Source organism: Crotalus tigris, unplaced genomic scaffold, assembly GCF_016545835.1.
Source record: "Crotalus tigris isolate CLP2741 ecotype Arizona unplaced genomic scaffold, ASM1654583v1 scf7180000020074.1721668, whole genome shotgun sequence".
NCBI classification, from domain to species: domain Eukaryota; kingdom Metazoa; phylum Chordata; class Lepidosauria; order Squamata; family Viperidae; genus Crotalus; species Crotalus tigris.
In genome coordinates, this window is record NW_024097846.1 from 1,058,691 (window position 1) to 1,073,912 (window position 15,222).

General features: G+C 38.3%; 1 protein-coding gene across 2 annotated transcripts in view; it reads left to right on the forward strand.

Moving 5' to 3' along the window:
- The window catches only part of STK39 (serine/threonine kinase 39), a 127,506-nt gene that overhangs the window by 76,200 nt on the left and 36,084 nt on the right, over positions 1-15,222 (forward strand). For both annotated transcript variants that reach the window (XM_039365458.1, XM_039365457.1), the window contains exons 11-14: positions 10,755-10,877; positions 10,970-10,999; positions 11,756-11,818; positions 13,827-13,894. In XM_039365458.1, coding sequence (XP_039221392.1) covers positions 10,755-10,877; positions 10,970-10,999; positions 11,756-11,818; positions 13,827-13,894 — 284 coding nt within the window. The remainder of the gene's footprint in view (positions 1-10,754; positions 10,878-10,969; positions 11,000-11,755; positions 11,819-13,826; positions 13,895-15,222) is intronic.

Genomic DNA, 15,222 nt, shown 5'->3' on the forward strand with positions numbered 1-15,222 from the left:
ATTGGGTGTTTTAGGTTGTTCAGTTATGTTTTAGGGCATTGGTCCCCAAGCCCCAGTCCGTGGACTGGTACTGGACCACAGCATGCCAGAAACTGATCTGCATAAACAAAGAAAGCCCTATCCGCAGGATGCAGAGAGTACATGAAACTACGTCCCTCTCCGATCCACGGAAAAATCTCTCTCCACGGAACCGGTCCCTGGTACCCAAAAGGTTGAGGACCTCTGTTTTAGAGAACTTGTTTTCCTGTTTCTTAGTTTTGCTATTGCTAGTAATTTGTTTTCTGATCCTCCTTTTAGAGGTCCCTAATGAGTAGAAAGAGAATATAGCGAATATCATTGGTTTTTTTTTTTCAAAGATGTGATAGTTACAACATACATTATATCAGAAGTGGATTCAGAGTGCAGAAGAATTAGGCATGGGATCCATTTACTCAAGAGTTATCTCCTGCAGTCATTAATGATGAGCAGGATACAGAGGAGGCTCTATGATGTATTTTTCACACCTCGCTACTCTTTCCTCATTTACAGAGTAAAGGAAAAATCTCAAATTCATGTCTGACATCAAGTCTGCCACATGTAGTAAAATGCAGTAAAATGCAGTAAAATGTATGCATTAAAGAACCCTCTTTCCCGTACACTTTTGTAGCTAATAAAAATATCTTTGGTAAAAGTGAAAGGACCTCTTTTAAACCGTTTTTCTTCTTTCCCCATAAATGTTCTCCCTAAAAGTCTTAATTAAATGGGATAATATTCGTTTTTAGAAACATCTTTTATGGTAATTCAATTATGACTGAACAAATGAATATTTGATGAGTTGCTTGTAGTGCAGTAATGACATCAATTTGCACATACGTTAAACTGAATTCTAGTGGTTTAAGTCTGAATGAGTTTATTTCACCATCCATAGTTGCTATTGCTTTTACTGTAGCTTATTATTATAATATCGTAGGGTTTTTTTCCACTCTTAAAAAGATCTTTATACTTAGATGGGATTAACTTTATTAGTATTACTATTCTCAATTGGTGCCAGTCACATTAGCAAAAATATTACCCCCTGTGCAAGGCATGAACGTTTCTCCATCTTCTAGCTTCTTCTTGAATTCTAACCAGAATAATTGTGGGGTGGGGGCAACCCCACAAAAACATACCCACATCCAGCAGAATTGGGTTTTCTGGTAGTCACCTTGCTTTTTGCCTCTTTCCATCACTGTTTATTTCATCCTCTACTTCAGTGTTTCCCAAACTTGACAATTTTAAGGCATGTGGACTTCAACTCCCAGAATTCCACAACCAGCGTTGCTCGCTGTGGAATTCTGGGAGTTGAAGTCCTCATGCCTTAAAATTATCAAGTTTGGGAAACACTGCTCTACTTTGTCCTGCATTCTCTGTTTACAGCTGATATTCATCTTTTCTTCTTCCACCACTGTGCTATTCTGGCACAGTGCTTGTTGATCCTGCATACATACACAAACACAAGAGTTCTTGGTTTGAGTACAATAATGTCAGCCATTCTTGCCCCATTTCTTTCACCTGTGTGTTTTCTTGTTAATGACCTGTATGTGTGTATATAGCATACGACCTGTCTCTTTTCTTACCATATGTTAATTTGTCTTTCTAAGATTAAAAATTCTTATTATTTCTCTGATTTATTTACAGATCATTTGGCTTTTCAAGCAACCCTTTTGTTTAGGGGAAATGAAAGAAACAAAATTAGAAGTTCTGCTTTCCCCCCCCCTCCTTTGCCACAATAATATTAATTGTCACAACATGACATAATTAAGCCCAACTCCGATAGTAGATTTTCTTAGAACAAAGGAAGAGAAAGTATGGCAAAAGTGGGTCTGTGTTTCCTAATGTATAGTGGTTAGAATATTAGACTACGATTGGGGATTAAAAAGAATAAAAGTCTACCTTGAGTTGATGTTGCTTTTTTTGACAGTATTGAGTTGGTGTTGGGTTTGCCATTGTCTTCTCAAGGGATGCTTCTTCAACTTCTTGTACTACTTTTCTGCCTTGAGATTTCCTGATAGTTTCCTACCCAAATGCAGACCAAGTATCACCTTGCAAGACATTTCAAGATTTGTGATGTGTTTCCTTGCAAAATAAATTACAGGTCATCCTTGCTTAAGGACCACTTGTTCAACAACTATTCAGAGTTACACAAACACTGAAAAAGGAGATGTTGCAACTTCCCCATGCTCACTTGTTTGTGATTCAGGCACTTGGCAAATGGTGAGCATTGATGACAGTCACAGTGTTCCATGGTCATTTGATCGCTATTAGCGATCTTCACTGCCAGATTCCAATAAGAAAGTCAGTGGGGAAACCAGCAGGAAATCACAAGTCATGGTCGTGTAACATCACACTTAACTGCTCATGGCGATTCATTAAAGACAACAGCCATTGTCACATTTTTCAATTCATGACTGACTTGCTTAGTGACAGGGGCGGAATCCAATTGTGGTCAGTAAATGAGGGCTACTTGTACATTAGACTTTTATGTCTAGTGATATATACAGTATTTTGTGTGTGTCTGTGTAGTATATCCACTGCAGGAGGAAGGAAAGTCTTCTCATCAAAAATTATGGATTGTAACATACAATGGTGGTCCAGTGTGGTTCGATAGGTAGATGTTTCTTAATTTCCCAGTTCCGTAAGGCTGAAAAATCCAACTTTGGAAAGGTCCGAAGTTGCCTAGCCAGCTTCCATACCTAAAAGAGAACTAGAACTCAGAGTCTCCTGGCTTGTAATCCAACATTATTATTTTACTATTTTTATTTTTTATTATTTTTATTTCTTTTATATTGTCTTTATTTCCTGTAAGCTGCTTTGAGTCGCCATGAGTTAGTAGGTGTCAATATAAATTTTCCAAATAAACATGTTTAGCTATTTACAGTAAACTGGTCTCTCTGTGTGTACATGTACATTCATACATACATGTTAAATGCCTTATGCCTGCACTTAATAAAAATCCTTCATAGAGACCAAAAGGTCTCTTATATAGCAGGGTGGAATGTTGGGGGTCCAGTCCCCTCTCTCAGAAGCCTTCCAAATTTTCACCTTCTAGTCCATCTCCTGCTACATCCTATCCTGTGGGGCAGAGGTCACCAACCTTTATCGGTTGGTGGACCGGAGGAAAAGGGAGGGGAAAGCATTTTACATGCGTGCATGCAAACGGGGAAGGACTAGCACATACCGCAAACAGGGTGGGGCTAGTGCATGGCACAGACAGGGTGGGGCTAGCACCTGCATGATACTCACTAGCTCTGCCCTGTTCTTATGTGCCAAAGTGCCTTGTTTCTGCGCCCTGCGGTATGGTGGCGGCTGTTTTTGAGCCTTGCATGTGGCGACGGCCTGTTTTTGCACCTTGTGGCACAGTGGCAGCTCATTTTTGTGCCCCGAGGCGCCGCACTGGCCCGTTTTCATGCCCTGAGGCGCAACAGTGTCCCATTTTTGTGCCCTGTGGCACGGCATCCTGTTTTTGCGCCTCGAGGCACAGCATCCTGTTTTTTCACTCCGCGGCTGCAGTGCTAGTGCAAGTGAGGGAGGAGGCCACGGCCCACTACCAGGCTGCGGCCCACAGATTGGGGATCCCTACTCTGGGGGAATACCTCAGTTAGCATGGAGTTGTGACATCTTTTTTTAATTTTATGATGATTAAAAAGGCAGAGTGCCTAAAGTGCAGTCATATCTATATTGCCATATACTGGCTGTGAAGGGTAGAAGTGTAGTAACTAAAGGGTTCATCTCATTCTTCCTCACTGTGGAAAATACTCCCAATTTCGCTTCTCTCCAAATAGTAAAACATTAATAATAAAAATAAAATATAAAGTACTCATTTAATCTTTAAATATTAAAATGCCAGTGTTCAGGATTGAAGGAGATAGATCACATAACTATTTAGATTCTGATGAGCTTTTTACAAAAACAGAAAATGGAAAAGACATGCTCCGAACAAACCACAAGATGGCGCTGATTTGTTACAATTTTATATTTTGTCCAGAATCTACAGGAAATATCTGGAGATAGTCAAATAATTATTACATAGTTTAAAAAAATGTATTTGTACACAGCCAGAAGCAAGAATAAAGGCTGCAGCTGAACACTCAAGTCCGTAAGTTGTACAGAAAAATAAAAGACAGGAGACTAAAACCAAAATCAAATTCCTAGTATAAATTCCTACCTTTACTTGTTACTATTTCAAAAACAAAATAAAACACTCACCAAAATCTTCTTGAAGCAAGATCCTTTAAAAACAAAGAACAAAAACCAAAAACTAGACCATGTCCAGCTTCTCAGGGTATTCTAAGTGTTTATCAGAGACTAGGCCCCATTCCTTTCTACTTTCTTTCCAAAAACTTCTTAGTTCAGTTCTTGAATAGAGTCTAATTCTATTGGCTTTCAAAAGCTAATAGGAATTGTCCAGGCTGTCTCTGCCCTGCTGAGCCCGCCAAAAGTCCCATTCTGCAAACGGTGCTGCACCAGTTGTGTAGTCCTCGACTTACGACCGGTTGAGTAGTCCTCGACTTACGACCGGTTGGGGGGTCGCGGCATTAAAAAGGTTGAGAACCACTGATGTAAACAGAAATATCGGGTACTAATTTCAGAGTTGTTAATATGTCATGATTTTACACTGTGGATTATACTGCCCACAAAGGTAGGTTTTCTAACCATTAAACCATAAGAGAAGCGTAGATTAAAAGAAATGGGTAGAATTAAAATAATCAAATGAATTTAGAGAGAATGGCTGGCATGTACACTATTTATCTGTTTCCAAACAAACCAAGTCCAGGAAAAGAGCTTTTGATCCCATTTGTTTGAGTTAGACCAGGGTTAGGCAACCTTGGCTCTTTTATGACTCGTGGACTTCAACTCCCAGAATTCCTGAGCCAGACTAAACCTCACTTCTGGGAAGGTGTATGTGGAGGCGTTGATAGATAAGTTTTGAAGATGAGGTACACATTTCCCTTTTGTATGTATAGAAGGGACTGATTTTTAAATATTGAGGTTTGTTCTGGAATACAGATTGGTTTCCTTTTGAGGAAAGAAGAATAAACACAAGGGTAATGAATCTTTCTCTCAGGAAATGATGAAATGTCCAGGCCTACTGGGAGCATTTTCCATATCCCTGGCTTTTTGGATTAAAACAACAAAGCGCCCGTGTCACTGCAATTTCAAACCTTAATATAACAAACTCTACAGTGGGAGCATAGAGGCCAACTTAATCTTACTGTGGTGTGGTGAAGCATTTTATTGCAGCATAGAGAATTCCTGTGTGATCAACAGTTCAGAGCAGGAATGTCCAACTTGACAACTTTAAGACCCGTGGACTTCAAATCCCAGAATTCCCCAGCCAGTCATGATTTACCTTAAATCGTGAATTATGGTTTTCAAACAGGTGGCTAAGTCAAAACCAAGCAAACCATTGAAGGGCTTAGCATAGGCTCCCCTGATGCCATCAAGTGTTCATGCTTTCTGGAACATTAATTGTATGCAAGTACTTAACTTACTATTAGGTTCCCGAGATTTATTTTTAAGGGATGATTTTTCCCTCAAAACATAGCTCATCTAGATCGGGGTGTCAAACTGCCGACCCACAGCCAGATGTGTCATGCCGAAACCGCGCCCACCCCAGCTCTGGCAATGGGGAAGAAGTTGTGATAAGTCGTGACATGTCACGTGACGTTAGTTTGACACCCCTGATCTAGATCATACTTCTGAAGGCTAAGAGAGTCATTTCCACTGGGTATGTTTTGAATGGCTGTTTTCATGAATGCTTCTCACCATTCTGGAACTAATGCTTGTTAGGTGCAAAAAAGTAGGTCCCCACATGAAAGTCCAATTAAACTGATTTATTGCTAAAAAGACTATGCACAGGATTCAAAAGTTAGCGCCTGCTAGAAATTAGATAAGGGTTAATGGAATTCAAGAGAAGTTGATCTTAGTCCACTTGTTGCTATGTAGGGATTCTAAACTGATTCCTCTTTTAACTCTGCCCCTAGGTTTTGCCACTTCTCCTACAATATTACTATCACAGTTTATTTCTTGCAATTGTCCCAAGTTTATCAGTAGGTCTTTGGGAGTGATTTCAGTTAATTTATTTGTAGAGAACCTCTCTTTTTACTGAGAGCAATTTTACTTATCAGTTCTGAGAAGTTCTGTCAAGGGAGATGGTGTCTTTCTCTTTTATTTTTATTTTTAATAAAAGAACCTGGATAATAACACAGAATATTAAAAAGAAAGTGGTGAGGGTAAATGGAGATCTCATTGAGTTAGATTTCACAATCTCCATCCGTTTATCCAGTCTGCAGTATATTGCCTGGATATCTGTTTAAATGCGAATAATTTATGTTATATGTTCATATGCAGCTCCTCATAAAGTGCAGATTGGACTGGAAAGGTCAAAACATTGATGAATAGGTTTTATCATTTTCTTACATTCTTGGATTTTTTTTCTTCATTTATAATAAATCTGCTTGAGATGCAAATACATACAGCATGAGGAAACAGGGAGGCAAACAGAGAATCAGCTTGCAATTTTCTTTCTGCCTAGAAGTTGTAATATCTATGTGATTATAAAGGCAGCTAGAAATACTTCAGGCTGAATTTTCTGTTTTAAAAAAAAGGACGAGGAGAGATTCTGTGTAAGGCATAAGAAAATATATTAACTGCATAATAAACCATATCTGTTTTTTAAAAATAGCATCCATGAGGTCTCGCAGTGTGTTTCCATTAATCTGTGTAATGATAATTTAGAATTTGCAGGATGGATACCAAAGAACGAGGATGCCTGGACTTCTAATAATCTTTTAAAAGTTTTATTAAGAAATTGTCCCTAAATATGTTACAGTGCCTAAAGGATATAAACCCAATCAGTCGGGTGAGCTCTAACAGTGGGGAAATTTCATGTTTTGGAATTTGACTAAAAAGGAGCTGGGAAAAAATCTGGGAAAAATCTTGTAGTCCTTTCCCCCCCTTTCTCCTCCCTTTGGAATTCTCACTTCTGGGATAATTAGCAAGTGAAAATCAATGTTTGTCTTTACAGTCATTGAAGGGATTACAAGAGAGTAAGTAAATACACAATGGAAAATATGCAGGTAGTCCTCAAATTTGCAAGAGTTCGTTTAGTGACCGTTTGAAGTTAAAACAGCACTAAAAAAGTGACTTATGACAATTTTTCACACAACCATCGCAGCATCCCCACGGTCATGTGATCAAAATTCATATGCTTGGCAGCTGATTCGTATTTATGAAATCACAGTGTCCCGGGATCACGTGATTCCCATTTGCGAGCTTCTGACATGCAAAGTCAATGGGGAAGCCAGATTAATTGAACAAATGCAGTGATTCACTTAACAACTGTAGCAAGAAGGGTTCGTAAAATGGGACAAAACTCACTTAACAAATGGCTCACTTAGCAACAGAAATTTTGGGCTCAGTTGCGGTCGTAAGTCGAGGACTAACCTGTACCTTGAAAAGAAAACCTTGGTCTCAGCAAGCTTAACCTGCTCCCCCCCCCTTAGGATACAATAGGAAGCTTTCAGGGTGGGACTCATTAGGATTATGCCAATTCCAGATAGCAGCACAAACTGGCCCTGGGCGTTAATTAACACTAATCAAGATTGCAGAGCTGAGTTGACTTGTGTTTAGCACCTTTCAAGGAAGGGCAGCCTGCCGCAGGAAAAAAAAAAAGGCAGTTTAAGAAGAGAGCTTATCCAAGCAATTTATGCCCTGGGAAATTCTGCAAAGAAGGGGAGGGGAAGGGTTTGGACAGTCAGGAATTAGGCACAGGACACAGTCTTTTTTTTTTATTTAAAAGTTTTATAAATTTATTACAATATAAACCCCCCCACCCCTTCCCCCCTCCCTCACTTCCCAGAGCTGATTACAGGATAAAAAATAAAATAAACATAATCTAACTAACATTAATCAACTATACTATCAATCAAAACCATAACACACTTTAACCCGTCTCCCAACAAATGTTAACAAATTAAGTCAAAAATAATAAAATAATTAAAACTAATAATAATTATCTAAAATCTACTCAAAAGCAAGATAATACTTTTCAATCTCATATTTCTTCTGAATGTAATCAATCCATCTTCTCCAAACCATAATATATTTTTCTTGTGAATGATCCTTCAAATAGACGGAGATTTTCGCGATGTCTGCTAAATTAGACACTTTAAGTATCCATTCTTCCAAAGTAGGCAATAAGTTTTTCTTCCAATATTGCCCCACCAATAGTCTTGCAGCTGTTACAAGGTTCAACATCAAATTAGTTTCTTTAACATCAAAATCTACAATAATACCCAGCAAAAACAATTGCGGAATAAATTTTATCTTTCTCTTAAAAATCTTTTGAATATTCCACCAGATCTTAATCCAAAAAGCTTTAATATCTCTACAAGTCCACCAAATACGAAAATAAGTTGCATCTAAATTTCCACAGTCTTAATGGTATGTTGTTTTCCTGATGAATTTTCCTCTGGTATAAAGTTGCTGAGGATGCATTTAACAATAGTAGACTGGAACATTTAAACCTTACAGAAAGATTTTCTCTTGAGTGTCTAAAGGAGCAATATAGTCCTGGTACAAGGGTGCAAATTAGCTCCACTGCCATCTCTCGCAGTAACTGAATAGCTTGCAACATTTTGGCTTCCATTTTTGTTGGACCCAGCAGGCACACTGAATTGTGGGAAACTCCTCATACGTTAAACTTGATATCTGCCTGCCTGCATCCAGAGGAAGGGCCTGTGTGGAACCAGGGGGAAGGAAGCCCAGTTTCCAAGATAATTTGAATCCACTCAAGACCCTGTCCCCACCTTTTCTGAGAGATAAAATGGAATATAAGAATAGAAGGGTTTAAAATGTTCTTCTTTATTTCCTTACTTTTTGTTTTCTTTCCCAGAATTTCCCCTCAAGGCAGAGGCTGAGATCCAGTAGCATTATACAGTTGTGTGGGAGTTTTCTCCTCTTTTCCCAGTGGGCATTATTCTTTTGCTGGCGGTGAACTGTTTTCTGTTCTTATAAGTACATATTTAGCTCTAGCTTGCTTCCGCTGGCTATGAAAGACAGCAAAGACAAAATAGAATTTGTAAGTGTGTACTTCAGTCAAAGTAGGAAAAAACACCTTTACCCAAAGTAGTTGGGTAAAGGTGTCATTTCAGAAAACGCATCTTCCCCATCTCTGTGATTGTAGACCCATCAACTTTAGTCGCTGATTTAGTGACTTGGCCTGTGTTACTGGCTGCTGCTAGTTCTTAGGTTGTATCCAGCAGTTTGACAATTGAAGGCATCACACATTCACAAAGTGATGTCATTAAAAAGCCACATTAGCCTGGCTCCTAACAACTCTGTGATCTTGACTCCATTAAATTGGGTTAGAAAATCAAGTATTGAAGGTTTCATTTTAGTAAGGCTCTTCCTTCAAAGGCAGAGAAAATATTCCTTGGCACTCCTCTTCCTTTCTCATCTTTCTGTGTTGTAGCTTAATGAAAGCAAATTGAATAAGAGAATACTTGGAAAATTGTGGCCATTAGTGATCCTCATCTTTAGGCAAAATCCTCATTCGATAATGTAAGACAGAGGTCCCCAACCTTTTGGGCACCAGGGACCGGTTCCGTGGAGAGAGGTTTTTCTGCGGCCCGGAGAGTGCGTGGTTTTGTGTGCTGCCTGCATCTCATATATGAGGCTTTGTTTGTTTGTGCGAACCGGTTGCTGGCATGCTGCAGCCCAGTACTAGTCCATAGACCAGGGGTTGGGGACCTCTGATGTAAGAGACACACCAATACTGTGTTGTGGGAGCCTCCCCTCCCACCTCCAGGTAGTCAGTTATTTTCACTGTGGTATTTGCTGTTCTTATAATCAGTTTAGTAAGTAAGTTTCCCTTGAATTGCTGATAAGTAAAGACTGATATTTCTTCTTCTTCTTGATGTATAATTTACTTTTTAAAGTAACGCATTGGTTGTGGAAAATGGAGTGAAATTCCACTTCGGCATGTAGTCTTTATTCTCATTTAAATCATTCTCCAAGTCTCTTAGATCTTTGAGGAATAAGAGCAATCCAATATAAATTGGACATATAAGCATATAAAGAACGGTTGCTGGAATTGGGTATGTCTAGTTTAATGAAAAGAAGGACAAGGGGGGACATGATAGCTGTGTTCCAATATCTCAGGGGCTGCCACAAAAAGAGGGAGTCAGGCTATTGTCCAAAGCGCCTGGGGGCAGGACAAGAAGCAACGGGTGGAAACTAATCAAGGAGAGAAGCAACCTAGAACTAAGGAGAAACTTCCTGACAGTTAGAACAATTAACCAGTGGAACAACCTGCCTCCAGAAGCAGTGAATGCTCCAACAATGGAAGTTTTTAAGAAGAACCTGGACATCCATTTGTCTGAAATGGTATAGGTTCTCCCGCTTGAGCAGGGGGCTGGACTAGAACACCTCCAAGGTCCCTTCCAGCTCTATTCTATTCATTATATCCAAATATTAAAACATAAACATGTATCTGAGTGTTGATGGAGCTATCAAAGCAACAGCAAATGCAAATAAGATGAAGAAAGAGCGTCTTAGTTCATGGTCACAATGTCCCTCTGAGAGTGCTTGGATGGAGAGAATTGCCACAGCTCATCCAGGGGGGCTCCATAGTTAAGTGAGAGTTTGAAGCTAGGCCTTCCCAATCCTAGACCAGGGACTTAATCATCGCAACTTCATGCCTCTTCTCAATGTTGCCTTTGTACTTTTGTTAGGTTAGAAGAGTACCGGGTTCTAGTGGCCATCTCCACAAGACAGAAGATGGGGACTGGGAATGGAGTGATGATGAAATGGATGAGAAGAGTGAAGAAGGCAAGGCTGCTTTTTCCCAGGAGAAGGTAATTTGGGGAAACCACTTGGTAGCTTAAATAAACATTCATTATTTTGATACTCAGCTGGTAACTGATTAATTGTGATGCTTGCCTTGTAGTCACGAAGAGTAAAAGAAGAAGATGCAGAGGTAAATGGTTGGAGTTATTTCTTTCTTTTTGTGAGTAGGAGTGTGTGTTTACTGAATTTTTCTCTGTGTTTGCATGAAAATGTGAATATTACAATGGTAATTTTCAATAATATTTTACAATTTGAAGTTCAGCATCTTTTTTATATTTTCAACAAGGTGTAGATTTCAATTTTTAAAAAACCATACTGCTTTTCAGTAATAACTAGAATCTGAGGCACAATTCATTGATGCGTAATGTGACAATATTACGGTAGTTTTTAATAAGATTGCATGCATTAGTTCTTGTATGCCACTTTTAAATAACTCCATATGCATAAGTTTATATTCTGTTGTTAACTTGAATTAGAAAGCCAATATTTAGCTGTTAGTTTTTTAGCTATTCAGAATTTATTAATGTTCTTTGTAATTTAGTACTTTGTCCGGAGAATTTGCGCTCTGGAGTTTATTTGAAGTATAATGATAAATGAATACAGGCTTAATGTTTCCTTCCCCTTTTGTTCTTTCTGTGTTCACTTAATCTGCAGAGGAGGGCTTGAGGGCAGACAGAATTTCAGTGACATATAAGACTGCTATTCTCACAAGTTTATGCAGGATTAACAGGCTTTATTTAATGAAAATACAGCATCAAGTCTTGTTTGAAATCCTGCTTGCTATTTTTTTTAAAAAAAAATCCTGTTTTTTTACTATTTTGCATTGCGGATGTATTAAGTAACGTATTTTGTGCCATCTTCTAAAGATTTAAACTCTTTTTAACAGATTTCCATGTATTCCAGCAATATCCCTGACCAAATACAGAACCTGTCTATAAAAGGTTCTCAGGTATTATTACTATTAACGTTTCATATCTTGCTTAGATTTGTCAGTTTGCACTCAAACTGTGTGATCTAGTAGATGCAGACTTTGACTGAAGTGGCCTTGTAATAGCTTTCTTGCAATCCCAGTTTGGCATTAATTACAGATTCACTAGGCCATAAACTGGTTTAAAGATTGACAAGGTTCTCAAATTATGTGTTTCTTTACTCATGGCTTGTTCAATAAGCCATAGTGATCTGGTTCATACAATATTCAGCCATGAATCATTGATGACCAGGCATAATGGTTAAATCCACACCATAGGCTAAACTAAAAAATACATATATGCATTGCATATTTGTATTTTGCATTGCATTGCATTACATTAAGCATTTATGTAACTGCCTACCTCATGTCCAACTCTGGGCAGTTCCCAATCAAGAATTAAAACAACATAAAAAGCATATAAAACTATAAACATTTTTTTAAAAACCAAGTCAAGCTTCCAATATGCATTTTGACCTCATCCTATCCCAGAGCCTGGAAGAAAAGGCAGGTCTTCAGTGCTTTTTGAAAGGCTAGTAGGTAGAGGCCTGCCAAACTTTGTGGGGTCAGAGTTTTCCATAGGGCTGGGGCCACCACAGAAAAGGCACACTTCCCACCTTTTGTAGGTGGCAAAGTTTAAAGGAAGGGACTGGAAGCATGCCCACTGTATCTATTCTGGTAGGACAGGTAGGCATCCTTAAGGAAAAGCAGTTCCACAGATAATCTGGTCCTGTCTCATATAAGGCTTAAAGGTGATAACTAGCATCTTGAATTACACCCAGAAGAAAACTGGAAGCCAGTGCAGCTCCCATAACAGAGGTGTTTTATGGATAAACTTAAGGGCACCCATCACTGTGTGCACTGCCACATTCTGGAGCAGTTGAGTCTTCCAGGTGGTCTTCAAGGGCAGCCCCAGTGTAGAACCCATTGCACTTCTGATCTGGAGGTGACCGCATGAGTGACTGTGAATAAGGCCTCCTGGTTCAGGAAAAGTGCAGTTGGCTCGCTAGATGATTCTGTGTAAAGGCCTCCCTAGCTATGGCTGCCGTTTGCTCCTTGAGCAGGAGCTATGAGTCCAGGAGGACTCCCAAATTGCATACCAGCTCAGTCCAGAGAAGTGCCAGACTTTATGATTGAGTGTGATATGTAAACCCAACATTGATAATGTCTATGGAGATTCACAGTCATCCAGGTTACGGTTGTCCCAAAGGTGCTTTTTCAGAAGACAACTAACTGGACTTTGTTTTTCCTTGAAGATGTTTCACTTCTCATCCAAGGACTTGTGGACTTCAACTCCCAGTTCCGACACTTCTGACAGAACTAAAGAAACTTCTTGGATGAGGAGCAAAACGTCCAGTTGCCTTTTGAAAAAGCACCTTTGGAACAGCATTGATAATGGTTACCGGTTGAGGAAACTAATGTATAACTTAGTAGTCAGAAAAAATTGACTGTTCCCATACTGATTTGAAGTGAAGATGTAGTGTAACACTTTATTGCTGAAAGCCGTATGTGAACAATTGCTAAAAGTCACATCTGAACAATGTCACAAAATTTTGTTTATATCAATGCAAATTTTTTAATTGTTACTAAAGGCTATGGCTACTTTCCAGCTATTTAATCCTTTATTTTATGCAATAAAGATGCAAACAATAATCACTGCTGGGATTCTCATAAAATGCAATGCTCTGTTAAATAAACAAGAAATTTGTTAGTAGTACCCCAATGTATTAAGCTGGGAAAGTGTTTAAAATTCTAAGGGCTTTTGTTTTAATACCATACATTTATCAGATTAATCAGGGGAATAGTCTTATATTGGTTTTTCCCTTTGCCACCTTGCTGTAATGTATGCTAGTTTTAATATCTGACTTGCAATTTCAGATTAGTGATAACCTCTAAGTTAACCTGGATAATAATTACCTTAAAGAATTGAACCCATCCCAGTTTTTAATATGGCAATTTAAAAAGATGTATTCCCTCCTTTTTCATTAAGGCACGATCTGCTATTACAAATGAATATAGCTCTGTTCCATGTGCTGTGAATCTTGTTTTACGACTAAGGTAAGAAGAATAATCTCTCTTTATCTTCATTTCCTTTTTTGGCCTAGTCAAATCTGTTCATGCATGATTCTCTTCAATAAATTCTCATAGTATTAACAAAAGAAATGTTAAGTACGGTCATCCTCCCAGTATGACCAACATGAAAGGTGTTCTCACAACTAATTGCTCTCTTTTAATTGCTTTGAAAAATTAAAAATTGAGGAACAAAATACTAAAAATGAAAAGATCTTTAGCATTCTTTGTTAAATATTTTGTTTTTTTTTTCTTCCCTCTTTCCTTCCATTTCAGGATCGCAGGGATTTTAACGAGCTTCTTTTATTCTACAGCAGTCAACCTGTAACAGAAATAAACCGTGGTTACATTACAAATTGCTTGTTGAAAACATTTTTATTGGGCAGGTTTGGTCAATGATGAGAAGAGGCTATGAGAAGAATAACCAATGTATTTTTCAAACACTTTACCATTTTTAAAATGGTGCAAATGTGGTTTTCAGATGTCACAGTTGTTTGGAAGGAGACTGATGTTGATTTCCATTTTTTAAGAAAATGAGTGATTCTTAGCCAAATTTTATGGAGAGCTAATTAATTTTGTTAGGTTTAGGATTTTTTGTGTGTATTCCTAGCTTAGTTTCTCTTTTCTTGTAATCTGTCTAATATAACTTGGAAAATTAAAACCTCTTCAAAACTGATTTATATCTTTATATTCATTGTAAAGGAGAGGCATTTCTTCCAGTTCCTCTGGGGAATGCTAACCTAACCATCTCTTTATTAGTTCTATGCCCCTCCTGGCTGCCTGGGAAGTGATGTGTGTGGTTGGACCTGTGCAGTAGTGTTGGGGAAGAACTGAGGGAAGAACTGGCCATTGCCTCTCGTTTTTTTTAAAAAAAAGTTTACATATTTCTCCATAGTTCCTTTGCAGTGTAGTGGACTGAATGTAAAAATCAGTGATTAGTACAAAAGAATAAGTTAATTGTTTTCGACACAGAGAACTAATAGGGATCAAATCTCATGACAGATATAAGAAGAAAAGGGTTAGAAGGAAGAGAAGAACAGGAGAGTCATGTTTGGACAATGTTGATGAGTTCCTAAAAAAGAAAGACAAGAATTTTAAATAAAAATCAGTATATAAATTGGTATGTGGTTATGGTTGAAGCCTTGATGGTTTGTAAGGATGAAAAGGTATAGAGAGTTTTAGAGAATGGCTCGATTAATCCAGATTAAATTAGATTTCCCTTTTTTCTTATCTTCTTTTATTTATTTATTTTTACAATCCCTCATCTTTTTCCTGCCCTTTGCATGTTGCTTATCCTAGAAGGGAACAACAGGATG